Source organism: Ictidomys tridecemlineatus, chromosome 4 (genome assembly GCF_052094955.1).
Source record: "Ictidomys tridecemlineatus isolate mIctTri1 chromosome 4, mIctTri1.hap1, whole genome shotgun sequence".
Taxonomy (NCBI): Eukaryota; Metazoa; Chordata; class Mammalia; order Rodentia; family Sciuridae; genus Ictidomys; species Ictidomys tridecemlineatus.
Window position 1 is genome coordinate 189,256,899 of NC_135480.1, and position 12,920 is coordinate 189,269,818.

The window sequence follows — 12,920 nt, forward strand, 5'->3', positions numbered from 1 at the left end:
GAGGTGCCCAGAAGAGATTCCGTGACACACCTGAGGAAAACCTGGCTAGGTTCCTGCAGCAGTGCCCCAGGGAAGAAGGACGCCTGACCAGGACAGTGTACCCCTCCAATTTGAGAATTACTGCCCTCAGGCCTTTCCGCCATTGTGTCATTTTTGATGCTTTGTTGTGACAAAGACAGAGATGAACTGTCATTCTTCTGTGTGAGAACCCTCAGGCTCTTTTAAATTATTCGGTTGTTCTTCTCCAAAATAAATATTTCCAGTTTCTCTAATCTTTTGACTAACCCTCTGAAACCCACTTAGTTTCTTGCTATCCTCAGAAACAGAACAAAAGTGCTCCCTGAGTAGGGAGAAGGCAGGTCCAGGCCGCTCAGGCCATCCCCCACTTGCTCCAAGCCACACTGCCCTTTTTTCCAGTCCCATGTGGTTCTCATACTTTTAAAGGTGCCATTGTCACCTGGTTGATTCAATCCACTTGGAATCTCTAGGCTTCTTTCTGCCCTGCTTCCTGAAGCCTTGCCCATTTTATATATTTTTCTCTTGAATGTAGAAGCTTAAACCTCAGTAAACTGGTTCTCAGCCACAATCTGAAGTGAAATGACCTTGACTCTTATTCTGTTTCCCAAGGTGCTGTTCCTTGTCTCTCAAGCTGCTGTCCCGGGCAAATCTGCAGTCCTTTCCCTGAGCCTTGTGACTTGACTCAAACTACATCAGACCTCAGGCAAGAAATGGGTCATGATTAGGCTAGAAAATGTAGCTCTTTTACCCTGAGCATATGACATGGAAGGCAACCAGAAGGCATACCATTCCTATGCGTCAACGATTTCAATTCTCCATAGCAGCAAATGACAAAAGAAAATCCAAGGTCATCATATAAGAAAACTTTGAAGAATAAGGAGAAAATATTAAATATGTTAAAAAAAATTACAATAATTGAAATAGAAAGGTACAAACAGCAGAGAGGCAAAGCAATGGAAGATACTAGGCAGCCCAGAAAGAGACCAAAGAAATGGAGAAAATACTGTATGACATGGACAGTATTGTGAAAGGTAATAGGGAACTTGCTTATCAAAGTTGGGGAAAAAATTATCACGTAAGTTTAGGCTCATGTAACACATCCAAATGAATTCCAAATGGGCCTACATTTTAAATGCAAAAGGCAAAACTATTAAGAAGCATAAGAAAATATTGAAGAACAAGAATCGATCTGATTTCAGGGTGGGGAAGGCTTCTCTTGGCATGATCAGAGACAGAAATTTTAAAGCCATGAATAAAAGTGATGACATAGAAAATTCAAATAAAATGTCTAAATATCAAAATAACACTGAAAAGAAAATTAAATAATAAATAACCTTGAGGTAGGAATTTGTACTATGTATAACAAAAGATTAATTTTGTTAATATAGGCAAACTATTAAAAATTTAATCCCGAAAAGGAAGAAAATTAAGGAGTAAATAAACTTAAGGCAGTAAAAATAAGATGAACATTATCAATATAAGCAAATTATTAAAAATGAACAAAAAGAAAATTTTATCTACCAAAATTAAGCAAAGATCCCAAGTTTATACCATCAATTGCATGTAAGTACAGGAGTTGAATTAAAATATAATTCTGCTGTCTGAGAAACTGGTATCATCTACTTTTCTGAATTTTCTATAATAAAAAGCAAGAAGAAAAATGAAGTCACCAAGATAGTTTTTCCCTAAACCTCAAGCACCTCTCCAGATATATCATACAACCCAAAGGAAGAAAAACTGAAATTGATGGAACAAAAGAAATGGGAGCTTCCACCATGAGTCATCAGCTATGTCAAGGTCAGACAGGTCTTCCCAGTCAATGAAATCATGAGAGTTGACTTCATGGTCATCAATAAATATTTGGTGAGTTAGGTTGTTAAATCTCAGCATGACCCTCTCCGGTTCCTACTCCCACACAAACTCTGGTGTTTAGGTTTCTGATCTAAGGAAGCTTTTCATACATATTTTATAAAAGCTAAAGTTAATATAAGGAAATGACCCAGCCAGTCCATTTCCCTCTATGGTGGATCATCCATCAGTGATGACTGACTGGGGTTCAGATGGCTTTAGTGAGAAGATACAATCCACACACAGCCATTTACCTGGGGACCTGGGATTAGAAAGTAGTCAGGAAATTTCTAGAAATGGGGGAAATGTGTGGATCACAGAAGTTTGGAGGGGCTTATGAGCCACTCTTGGCCTGACCTAGTGTTAGGTCTCCAGATACCAAAGAGCCTTTAACCTCAAAAGGCTTGGACAGGAAACAACTGGGGTGAAGGCCAACCTCTATGGGCCCCTGATACAGCTTCAGCACCCCCAGGAATGCCTGTGAGGTCCTGGAACAGCTACAGGGCACAGGGATCTCACCAAGGCCCTAAGGATGTCTATAGATGACTTGTGGGTAGCCAACCACGAAAGGAAAGCCTATAGCAGAAGAAATCAAGAGAACCAGTCCTGCACAGTTCTCCCCAGGGACACCCAGCAGAAAGAGAGGAGGCAGGAAGAAGCAAGGCAACCCTGGCTGACAAAGTGACAGTCCGATGATGCTTGAGACACACCTGTGTTTTCCTAACCATCTGAAAAGCACTTTCCCTTCCTCTTGTTATGAATGCAATTAGAGATGAGAAAGGCCCATGGAAGCTGCCAGCCCCCGTACTGAAGGTACATACTCATTTGACCTCAAGCGACCACCACGTTTGTGTAATACTCATTTACACACACATCCCATTGTTTTCTTCCTCCCTCTCCAGCCCTGCCCCAACACTACCCTCCCTTTTTCCTCTCCAGTTACCTTCCTTTCCTTATGAAAAGAAAAGTCCACCTACAAGCTTTTAGACTATGCAAGAAAATAGTATAACCAATTCGTGAAAGCTCTTCATACTCTTTGGGGTTTATATCAAGGATGAAAGTTTGTTCTCTACCCTGTCCTAAAGGGATATGAATGCTGGGAATACTCTGAAGAACTCAGTTCCATGGCCACCCAAGCCAGCACATTAGCAACCAGCCAGGAACACTGGGACAGAACCTCCACCTCCCCACCCCCTCTCCAGCACCCTCTTCCCAGCTCACTGAAACACTTGCCTCTGTCCCTCAACATTCCTAGAACTTTCACTCTCCTCTGAGGTCAGCAATATATTTAAAGCATTTGCTTTCATCCTGTTCCCATCTGTAAGACTGAGTTTAATGGAAGATACACAGAAGGGAAATTCCACTCGCTTTTCTTCTGGGAAATCAGCCGGTCCATTTCCAAACCCAAATCCTTAACTAACATTTCTGGTAAGATTCAAAAGTTCATGATTTTACTGAAATAAAGCCACATGCATGTTAGGTGAGGAGGAGGAGTGTCTCTTTACATCAACACATGAGGATCTTTCTTGCCCCTTTTATAAAATGAAAGAGGGTTCTTTTAAACTCTTTAATAAAGTCTTAACAACTTGAATTTTTATGCTTTTTTAAAAATGGCAAATTCTCCAAGTTAGGAAAACAGCCACAATCTCAAAGACCTTGAGCAGCCTCCTGGTCTCAATGAACGTGAGCAGCTCAACAGCGTCCCCTGGTGGCCTTGAATGCAGACACTGGGAGCTTGAGTGACTAGAGCTATGTTTAGTCTACAAAACAAGGTAGAAATGTGTCTCATCAAGAGGAAGCCCCTACCTCTTACTCAAAAAGTATGAAATGTTAATTCAAATCAGAAAAGTATTCTACCCAAATATGACAAGAACAAAAGAGTAGGAGACTAAATAGCTATTCATTTTAATAAGTCACCTTGGGAAGGAATAGCCAGATGGAATACTACTTGTCCCTCCAGCCTAAACTGTAATGAATTCTTTTTTGGTGTAAAATATTGATTGACTGACCAGGAAGGTCCCCAACACCAATACCACCCCCCCATACACAAAATCATGAGGCCACTGTTTAAAAAAGTATTTGTGGTGGTCTATTAGTACTGTCCTTATAAGCTGTGCATTCAATTAAAAAAAAAAAAAACAGACAAAACCTTTGCCTTGAAGAGCGCTATTTTAGTAGGACAGAAAGAAAATAAACAAACCAAATTTTTTTCAGAAAACAAGTTCTTTGAAAAGAATGGAAGCAGGGTAAATGAATGGAGAATAATAGAGTGGACGTTGAAGAGGATACTTTTGAAGAGGCTTCTCTTATTCCTGAAGAAGCAGGAGCTTCTTCAGGAATTCCATGGTTTGAATGTGTCCCCCAATTTTCATGTCTTAGAAACCTACTCCCCAAATCATATGTGAATGGTATTTGAGAGGCAGGATCTTTGAGGTGAGTGGGTCAAGAGAGCTCTGCCCTGTCAACCAGATTAATCATTCAAGGACTGATGGGCTCTGGAGGGAGTGGCTTCAAATAACAGCAAGCTCCCACCTGGTCACTCTGCTCTGCCCTGCTGCTCTTTCATGTCCGGACCCAGCAGAAAGGCCCTCACCAGATCTGAGCAGATGCTGGCCCCAGGCTCTTGTATTTACCAGCACTCAAACCCACAAGCTAACTAATGCTGTATTCTTTCACAAATGATCCAGTCTGTGATGTCCAGGTTTAGCAACACAAAATGGACAAAGGCAAGAGTGATGGTGTTTGACTAAGATACCTGCATGATTGTGTCCCAGAAAGCACTAACATAGCAAATGAAAACATTCAAGAGCCTGGATGCAAAATAAGTGTGACCTATTCAGGGACTATCAAGAAGGCCAGGGAGAGAGCTGGTGCTTGATGAGAGAGGAGGAAAGCAGGGGAGAGGAATTCAATGAGGTAGGCAGGGGCCAGTTCATATGCTCCATGCTAAGGAGCTTGGCTTCTATTCTACCTTTAATGAAAACTCATTGGAAGGTTTTGAGCGGCGCTAACATAGTCTAGTAATTATACTTAAAAGCACGCTTTGGCTGATGAGCAATCTTTTTAAAGGTACGGTGAAGATGAAGACTGTGTCCGGGATGGAGTGGAACAGGCAAGAGTGAAAGAGGAAAACAGGAAACAACTGCAGCTGGTTGTTGCTGGATCAGGATGCTAGTGGCAAAGGCAAAGGAGAGAATACATGGCTTCATGCACAATACATTTTGAACAGCAAACCAATAGGGCTTTTCAATGGATTAGAAATTTGGGAGTGAAATACAATCAATTAGTTCTCCTTTTTTTTTTTTTTTTTTTTTTTGGTCTTACCAGTCAACTGGGTGAATGTCAATAACCCAGGTAGAGAAGCCTAGGTGGAAAATAGATTTAGGGGTAAGGGAAAAGGCGAGAAATCAAAAACTTGTTTGATTTACCTGTTAGGTGTTCGATAGGGTATATGTAGAAGATGGGTGGATATATAAGTTTGGGGCCCAGAAGAGGTTGAGACTAGAAATACATATTTGGAGATCATCAGCATGGAATCATTACAGCCCTGAGATTGGTGGTGATCACCTAAGAAGAGTAGATAGTGAAGAAAAGGGAAGAGGAGGAAGCCAAAGAGGGATCAATAAAAGCAGATGAGCTTATCAAAGAAGACTGAGAAGGTATAGCCAGTAAAACAGAAGAACCCAAAAGCAAGGGGAAAGATGTTTTGAGAAGGAGCGTCAAATGCCATAGAGAAAATCAGAGAAAAAAAAAATTGCCCACTGGATCTGGCAAGATGGAGGCTGAATGGAGACCCTTTCTGTAAAGCAGTAAGTCAGATGCCTCCCAAGTGGGGTGAGTGAAAGGAGAACAGGAGATAAGGATGCAGAGCCCATAAACCAGATATTCCTTTAGGGAATTTTAATACAAAGGGAGGTTGAGGAGGCAGAACAGTTGGAGGGGAACATGGGCTCTGTGGGAGTGTGTGGACTTGTTTCATTATTTTCTTTAGTAAAGGAGATAGTTGGCTGAGCTGGGAATACTTCTATACTGAGGGAAGGGACGACTAGACAAGAACAGATGGAATCCAACACCTAGCGGAGGGAATAGCAGCTTTAGATTGGAGCAGAGACCAGAGAGAAGGCAAAATATATGGGTGACAGGTAGGAATGGGAGATTTGAACTGGAAAGTCCTCACCTGATTACTTCTAATTTCTCAGTGAGACAAGAAGCAAGAAGTTAATATTTAGCCTGGTACTCAGGAGACTGAGGTAGGAGGATCCCGAGTTCAAAGCCAGACAAGGCAACTTAGTGCCTTTTTTTTAAATAGTCTTGGGATGCAGCTCAGTGATAGAAAGCTTGCCAGGCAGGTGTGAGACCCTATGTTCAATCCCCAGTAGTACAAAGAAGGAAAGAAAGGAAGAAAGAAAGAAATGGAGAGAGGGAGAAAGGGACTAATAATCTTAGTAATAGCTTTGGCAGCAGGGAAGCAGGGTTCACAGATTTAAAGACAGCAGAGAAAATGAAAAGAAAGTGAATTTACTAGGTGTCTATGGTGACACTTCTGATCTCTCTCCCCTGATACTAACCTACTCTTAAGATGCTTGCAGCAGAATTCCAACTGAATATGTTACTAAGAAAGAGTAACAGGAAATCTTTAGTATGACATATTTTAAACATTCCACATATAATTTAACCAATACTCATGAATACACTACCTGGATGTAAATCGCACTAACATTTTGTTTGAAATAGATTTTTAGGAAATAAAAACATGTGGTCACAGTTTCAAGCTGCTTAACATCTCTCTCCAAGTCCATATCCTTCTCTCTCTCTCTCTCTCTCTCTCTCTCTCTCTCTCTCAGTTCACTGTATAATGAAAGAAAGCAACAGTGTTCCTTCTTTTTTAAATTTGTTTGTTTATTTATTTTAATTAAGTATATATGACAGCAGAATGCATTTTGATTCATTGTACACTACAGTGTTCCTCTTTACCTAGGCCTATCAACAACTCTATGGTGACTTGGTTAATCCAAATGCTGTTATTCAAGATTTACCTGCTATCTGGGTTGTCAGGGAGATGACCACAGGAAGTTCTGAAGACAAAGCCCAGAGGCTGACATTGTAGTTGGTACCTGGATACAGGTCCAGGCACATCTCAGGAGCTTGGCTGCTGGTAGTGGTATTAAAGATCATTTCCTGAGAAAATTCCTTCTGATACCATCTCTGGCCCCAAATGCGAAACTAAAACATAAAAAAAGTTCACCGGGTAAACTGCTGGATTGAAAGGCTCTGGATGCCTTGATATCAAGGCATGAGTTTCCTTCCTCTCCTACCCTCCCAACTGTGGCTTCTTCAAAACATAAAATCTAATAGTAAGCAAACAGTAAAGCTGCAATACTGGAATATTGTGCTTACAATATGAGGATTATACATCAGTATTTAAATTAAAATGCACAAGACTGAAGCCTCAGTGCTGGAAACTTGCTGTTTCTTGGCCTCACATATCTCGTGTGCATGCCTAACACGGAAGCCTGTTGGTAAAACAAGAGCAAGACCAAAAATATTTTCCTGGAAATCAAATTAAGAATCTGAACTAAGCAGAACCTGACTTAAGATATACCTAGCAGGTAAAAGTCAGGAGAAAATTTTCTCCTCTGCTCATCCCTTTATGGTGACCCTACACTTTCCAATGGTATCCAAGCACGCAGGCCAAAGGTCCTTTTTCTTCCTAATTTCTTCTAGTAGCAGTTTATCCCATGGTTTCTCAGGTTCTTACTCACAACCATGTCTAGCTTCAAAGGTTCCCTCTGACTCTCCAGGCAATGCATCTAGATCCTGCTCAGACACACTGGTTTGAATAGACACAACTGGATGCTTTTCAAGGACAGACATTGCCTGAGCATCTACACCAGGACGTGTGGACAGAGGAGCACATGGTTTTTCTCACCACCCAGCAAGGGTTTCTGCCTTTCAGGAGACGTGCTGTTTTCTTGCTTCTTGGTGCAACTACTTCTATTGATGATGGAAGCTACAGAAGTAGTTTTTAGGTTTACAGATTTCTTTAAACCTCCCACACAGGACAAGCATCTATAAACCAGTAACATTCAATAACTTACTAAATACATCTCTTCTGCATCATCTGTCTTCAAACTTCTCCATCTCAAACAGGTGTCGTTAAATATTGAAATATTACTGATGATCTGTTTTTCTGCAAGTGGAAAGGTGGGAAATCAGTTTACACCCTATACAAAAAAAAAAAACACTAACTTTTTAATTGAAGCATTTTCCAAGAATAAACATTTGCATAGATGAATTCAACAGTATTTTAATTTAGAAATTAGTGGTAGAAGTATTCAAGAGACACTACTTTTATATTTAGGTAAATCAGTCCTGATAAAAGAGCTAAGATCTGAAGATAACCAATTAGAGAAAATAGCTCTATTCACTGCAAATTCCCTTGGTTTACTAAGTTTAAATTACAACTTACTGTCCTGGGTTTTGGACATCTTTATTTATTCAGATAAGGATCAGTTTGAAATCCTGAGAGGAGAGGTACATCTCAGCAGAGAATTGCTCCTTGAGGAATTGAAAACACAGTATTTGGGGCAGTTGGGCTTTTCATGATGAAAGGGCAGTTCTCTGGGTTTGGGCTTCCACCTCTCTTAGGATCATAGAAGGACTTCCTGGCCTCTGCTCAGTTTTATGGCAATCAACATACAGCTTAGTCCAAATTTGGTACAGTTTATTGTAGAGGCACACTCTTCAAATTTTTTGTTGTTGTTGTTGTTTTGTTTGCTTTTTGCCATTTTTTAAAATTATAATTTGTTATATATGACAGCAGATTGCATTACAATTCATATTATACATACAGAGCACAATTTTTCACATCTATGGTTGTATACAAAGTATATTCACACCATTTGTGTCTTCATACATGTACTTAGGATAATGATGTACATCTCATTCCACTGTCTTTTCTACCCCCATGCCTCCTTCCTTCCCCTCCCACCCCTTTGCCCTATCTAGAATTCGTCTAATCTTCCCATGCTCCACCCCCCAATCACACTGAATCAGCCTCCTTATAACAGAGAAAACATTCAGCATTTGGTTTTTGGGGATGGCAAACTGCACTTAGCATTACATTCTCCAACTCCATCCATTTACCTGCAAAAGCCATGGTTTTATTCTCCTTTATTGCTGAGTAATATTCCATTATGTATACATACACATTTTCTTTATCCATTCATCTACTGAAGAACATCTAGGTCGGTTCCACAGTTTAGCTATTGTGAACTGTGCTGCTATAAACATTCATGTGGCTGTGTCCCTGCAGTATGCTGTTTTATTTTGTTGTTGTTGTTGTTTGGGGGGGGGTTTATATTTATTTATTTTTGTTAGTTTTTGGCGGACACAACATCTTTGTTTGTATGTGGTGCTGAGGATTGAACCTGGGCCGCATGCATGCCAGGTGAGCGCGCTACTGCTTGAGCCACATCCCCAGCCCCAGTATGCTGTTTTTAAGTCCTTTGGGTATACGTGGAGGAGTGGGATAGCTGGGTCAAAAGGTAGTTCCATTCCCAGTTTTCCAAGGAATCTCCATACTGCTTTCCAGATTGGCTGCACCATTTTGCAATCCCACCAGCAATGTATGAGTGTGCCTTTTCCCCCACTTCCTCGCCAACACTGATTGTTGTTTGTATTCTTAATAGCTGCCATTCTGACTGGAGTGAGATGAAATCTTAGATTAGTTTTTATTTGAATTTTTCTCTAATTGCTAGAGATGTTGAACATTTTTTCATATATTTGTTGATTATATGTCCTCTTCTGAGAAGTGTCTGTTCATGTCCTTGGCCCATTTATTGATTGGGTTATTTGTTTTTTTGGTTTTTTTGTTTTGGTGCTTCGCTTTTTGAGTTCTTTATATTCCCTAGAGATTAGTGCCCTATCTGATGCATGAGGGGTAAAAATTTTCTCCCAAGCTGTAGGCTCTCTATTCAATGATTGTTTCTTTTGCTGAGAAGAAGCTTTTTAGTTTGAATCCATCCCATTTATTAATTCTTAATTTTAATTCTTGTGCTATAGGAGTCTTATTAAGGAAGTTGGGCCCTACTCCAATATGATGGAGATTTGAGCCTACTTTTATTTTCTATTAAACACAGGGTCTATGGTTTAATTCCTAGGTCCTTGATCCACTTTGAGTTGAGTTTTGTGCATGGTGAGAGATAGGGGTTTAATTTCATTTTGCTGCATATGGGTTTCCAGTTTTCCCAGCACCAATTGTTGAAGAGGCTATCTTTTCTCCAGTATACGTTTTTGGCACCTTTATCTAATATAAGATAACTGTAGTTATTTGGGTTAGTCTCTGTGTCCTCTATTCTGTACTATTGGTCTACCAGTCTGTTTTGGTGACAATATCATACTGTTTTTGTTACTCTTGCTCTGTAGTATCATTTAAGGTCTGGTATAGTGATGCCACCTGTTTTACTCTTCCTGCTAAGGATTGCTTTAGTTATTCTGGGTCTCTTATTTTTCCAGATGAATTTCTTGACTGCTTTTTCTATTTCTATGAGGAATGTCATTGGGATTTTGATTTAAATTGCATCAAATCTGTATAATGCTTTGGTAGTAAGGTCATTTTGATAATATTAATTCTGCCTATCCAAGAACAAGGGAGATCTTTCCATCTTCTAAGGTCTTCTTTAACTTCTTTCTTTAGCTTTCTGTAGTTTTCATTGAGGAGGTCTTTCACTTCTTGTGTTAGGTTGATTCCCAAGTATTTTATTTTGTCTGGGCTATTATAAATGGGTTAGTTTTCCTCATTTCCCTTTCAGAGGATTTGTCACTGATATATAGAAATTACTTTGATTTATTGGTGTTGGTTTTGTATCCTGCTACTTTGCTGAATCCATTTACTAGTTCTAAAAGTTTTCTGGTGGAACTTTTTGGGTCTTCCAGGTATAGAATCATATCATTGGCAAATAGTACTAATTTGAGTTCTTCTTTTCCTATCTGTACCCCTTTAATTTCTTTCATCTAATTGCTCTGGCTGGTGTTTCAATAGAAATGATGAAAGAGGGCATGCCTATCTTGTTCCAGTTCTTAGAGGGAATGCTTTCAATTTTTCTCCATTTAGAATGATGCTGACCTGGGGCTTAGCATAAATAGCTTTTACAATTTTGAGATATGTTCCTGTTATCCCTAATTTTTCTAGTGTTTTGAACATGAAGGAGTGTTATATTTTGTCAAATGCTTTCTCTGCATCTTTTGAGATGATCATGTGGTTCTTATCTTTAAGTCTATTGATGTGATGAATTACATTTATTGACTTCCTCAAGTTTTTTTAAACAAAGACTACCTATTCCAAACTGATATCAGAGGTTACTTCTGTTAACAATGATCTCTGCCCCTAAACTACAAATAATATAGCAGACCTGCTAGGAAGTTTCATAGGAAAACTGAGATGATTAATGCTTAATAAAGACAATATCCAAACCACCTAAAAGTAAGTCCCATGGGAGGCAAGGCTATACTATATACCTCTCTGGCCTGACAGGCTTCTATTAATGAAGCTAAGTTGGTAGATGTGACTCCCTATCTGTGCATTGAGCAGTTCTGCACAGAGAAAACCTATTGCCCAGGTCACAACTATATTTCCAGGGCAGAGCAGGTGAAGAAGTATAGATGATCCAGGGCAATGAAACCACTGCTAGGTATAAAAAATGGTTATAGAAATGAGTAGTGGTCCATGGGCCCCCGTGTTTTGGAAACATTCAAACACATAATGTTTAAATTATTTATACTATTATTATCAATATTATTTAAACAGTTTCAGATAATACAAGAAGTAGAAAGTTTCCCAATTCATTCAATATGACTAGATCATTCACAATGCCCAAGAGGTACAGAATAGCACAACCAATCACTGAACTCACTACACCAGATTCACTTGTCAATATAGATACAAAAATCCAAAATAAAATATGAGCAAAGGGAAGTCAGCAGTCCTTTCAAAGAACAATGTTCCATGACCAAGGAAGACTTATTCCCAGAATACAAAGGGAACATTATTGGAAAAGCTATTAATAGGCTAAAAGAAACCATATGGTTACTTTTATAATCATAAGGGTTAATACATTCCTGATTTAAAATCTCAATTAATTTGGACTTGATTTGATAGAAACTCCTTAATTTAATAATGTTTATTAGAAATTCCCATACTCAGTGGTAAAATAATGAAGCAATTTCTTATACAGTTAAGAATAATGCACGTTAGAATATGTGATAAAGAAATCATCCATAGTATGCACATTTGATATAAGGTTTAATTACCAAAGTATAAACCTGGATCTTAAAGGACAGGACTTTCTCTTGTTTAGCCTTATTCCATTTAAAAAAAAAAGAAAATGAGAAAGAACAATTCAAGGATGCCCGGTCTCAGCTGTTATCTAGCATTAGTCAGGAGATTCCAGGCAATGTAGAAAAAGTAGCAAGAAAACTGAGCCACAAATACCAAAAAGAAAGGGACATATGATGTCATTGCCAGTAAGTCTAAGAGAAATCAACTGGAAACCAAACATGGAATCGTTTGAAAACAATTGAAAAACAAATACAAAATAATAGGAGTTTGGCAAGTACACCCCGCTCAAAGAAACATACAAAACCAAATCATTTTCTACATACCCACAAAAACAAGAATGGAAGTCTGAATAATGAATCCCCAGTCCCTGGAACCTATAAATTTGTACCTTTATGTGGCAGAAGGATTGGTAGGGATGATTATGTAAAGGTAAAATTTCCAAGCTGATTCTAAGCCACAGAGCCTGAGTTAAAGTGTAAAAGACCAGGCATCCTAAAGTTTCCAAAGTGCAGGGATTGGGTTAAAAAGTAAAAGACTAGGTATTGTTAGAGTCCCTCTGCTACCCCCAAAACCTGTAATCCCTGTAGCTGTTAGGACAATACTGGAACTGCCCAGTAAATATTTCCACTGACTTTCTGGTTGTTTAATAGCTAAGGGTTCCGAGTTGCTTGGCACGTAGGCATTGCAGGACCTAAACCAATCAGTTTGAATGTGT

General features: G+C 39.2%; 1 protein-coding gene across 8 annotated transcripts in view; it reads right to left on the minus strand.

Annotated features, from left to right (window-relative positions):
• Positions 1–12,920, minus strand: part of Susd1 (sushi domain containing 1) — a 117,064-nt gene that overhangs the window by 25,098 nt on the left and 79,046 nt on the right. For all 8 annotated transcript variants that reach the window (XM_078047958.1, XM_078047960.1, XM_078047959.1 and 5 more), the window contains 2 exons: positions 7,965–8,056; positions 6,903–7,089 (listed from right to left, as the gene is read on the minus strand). In XM_078047958.1, coding sequence (XP_077904084.1) covers positions 6,903–7,089; positions 7,965–8,056 — 279 coding nt within the window. The remainder of the gene's footprint in view (positions 1–6,902; positions 7,090–7,964; positions 8,057–12,920) is intronic.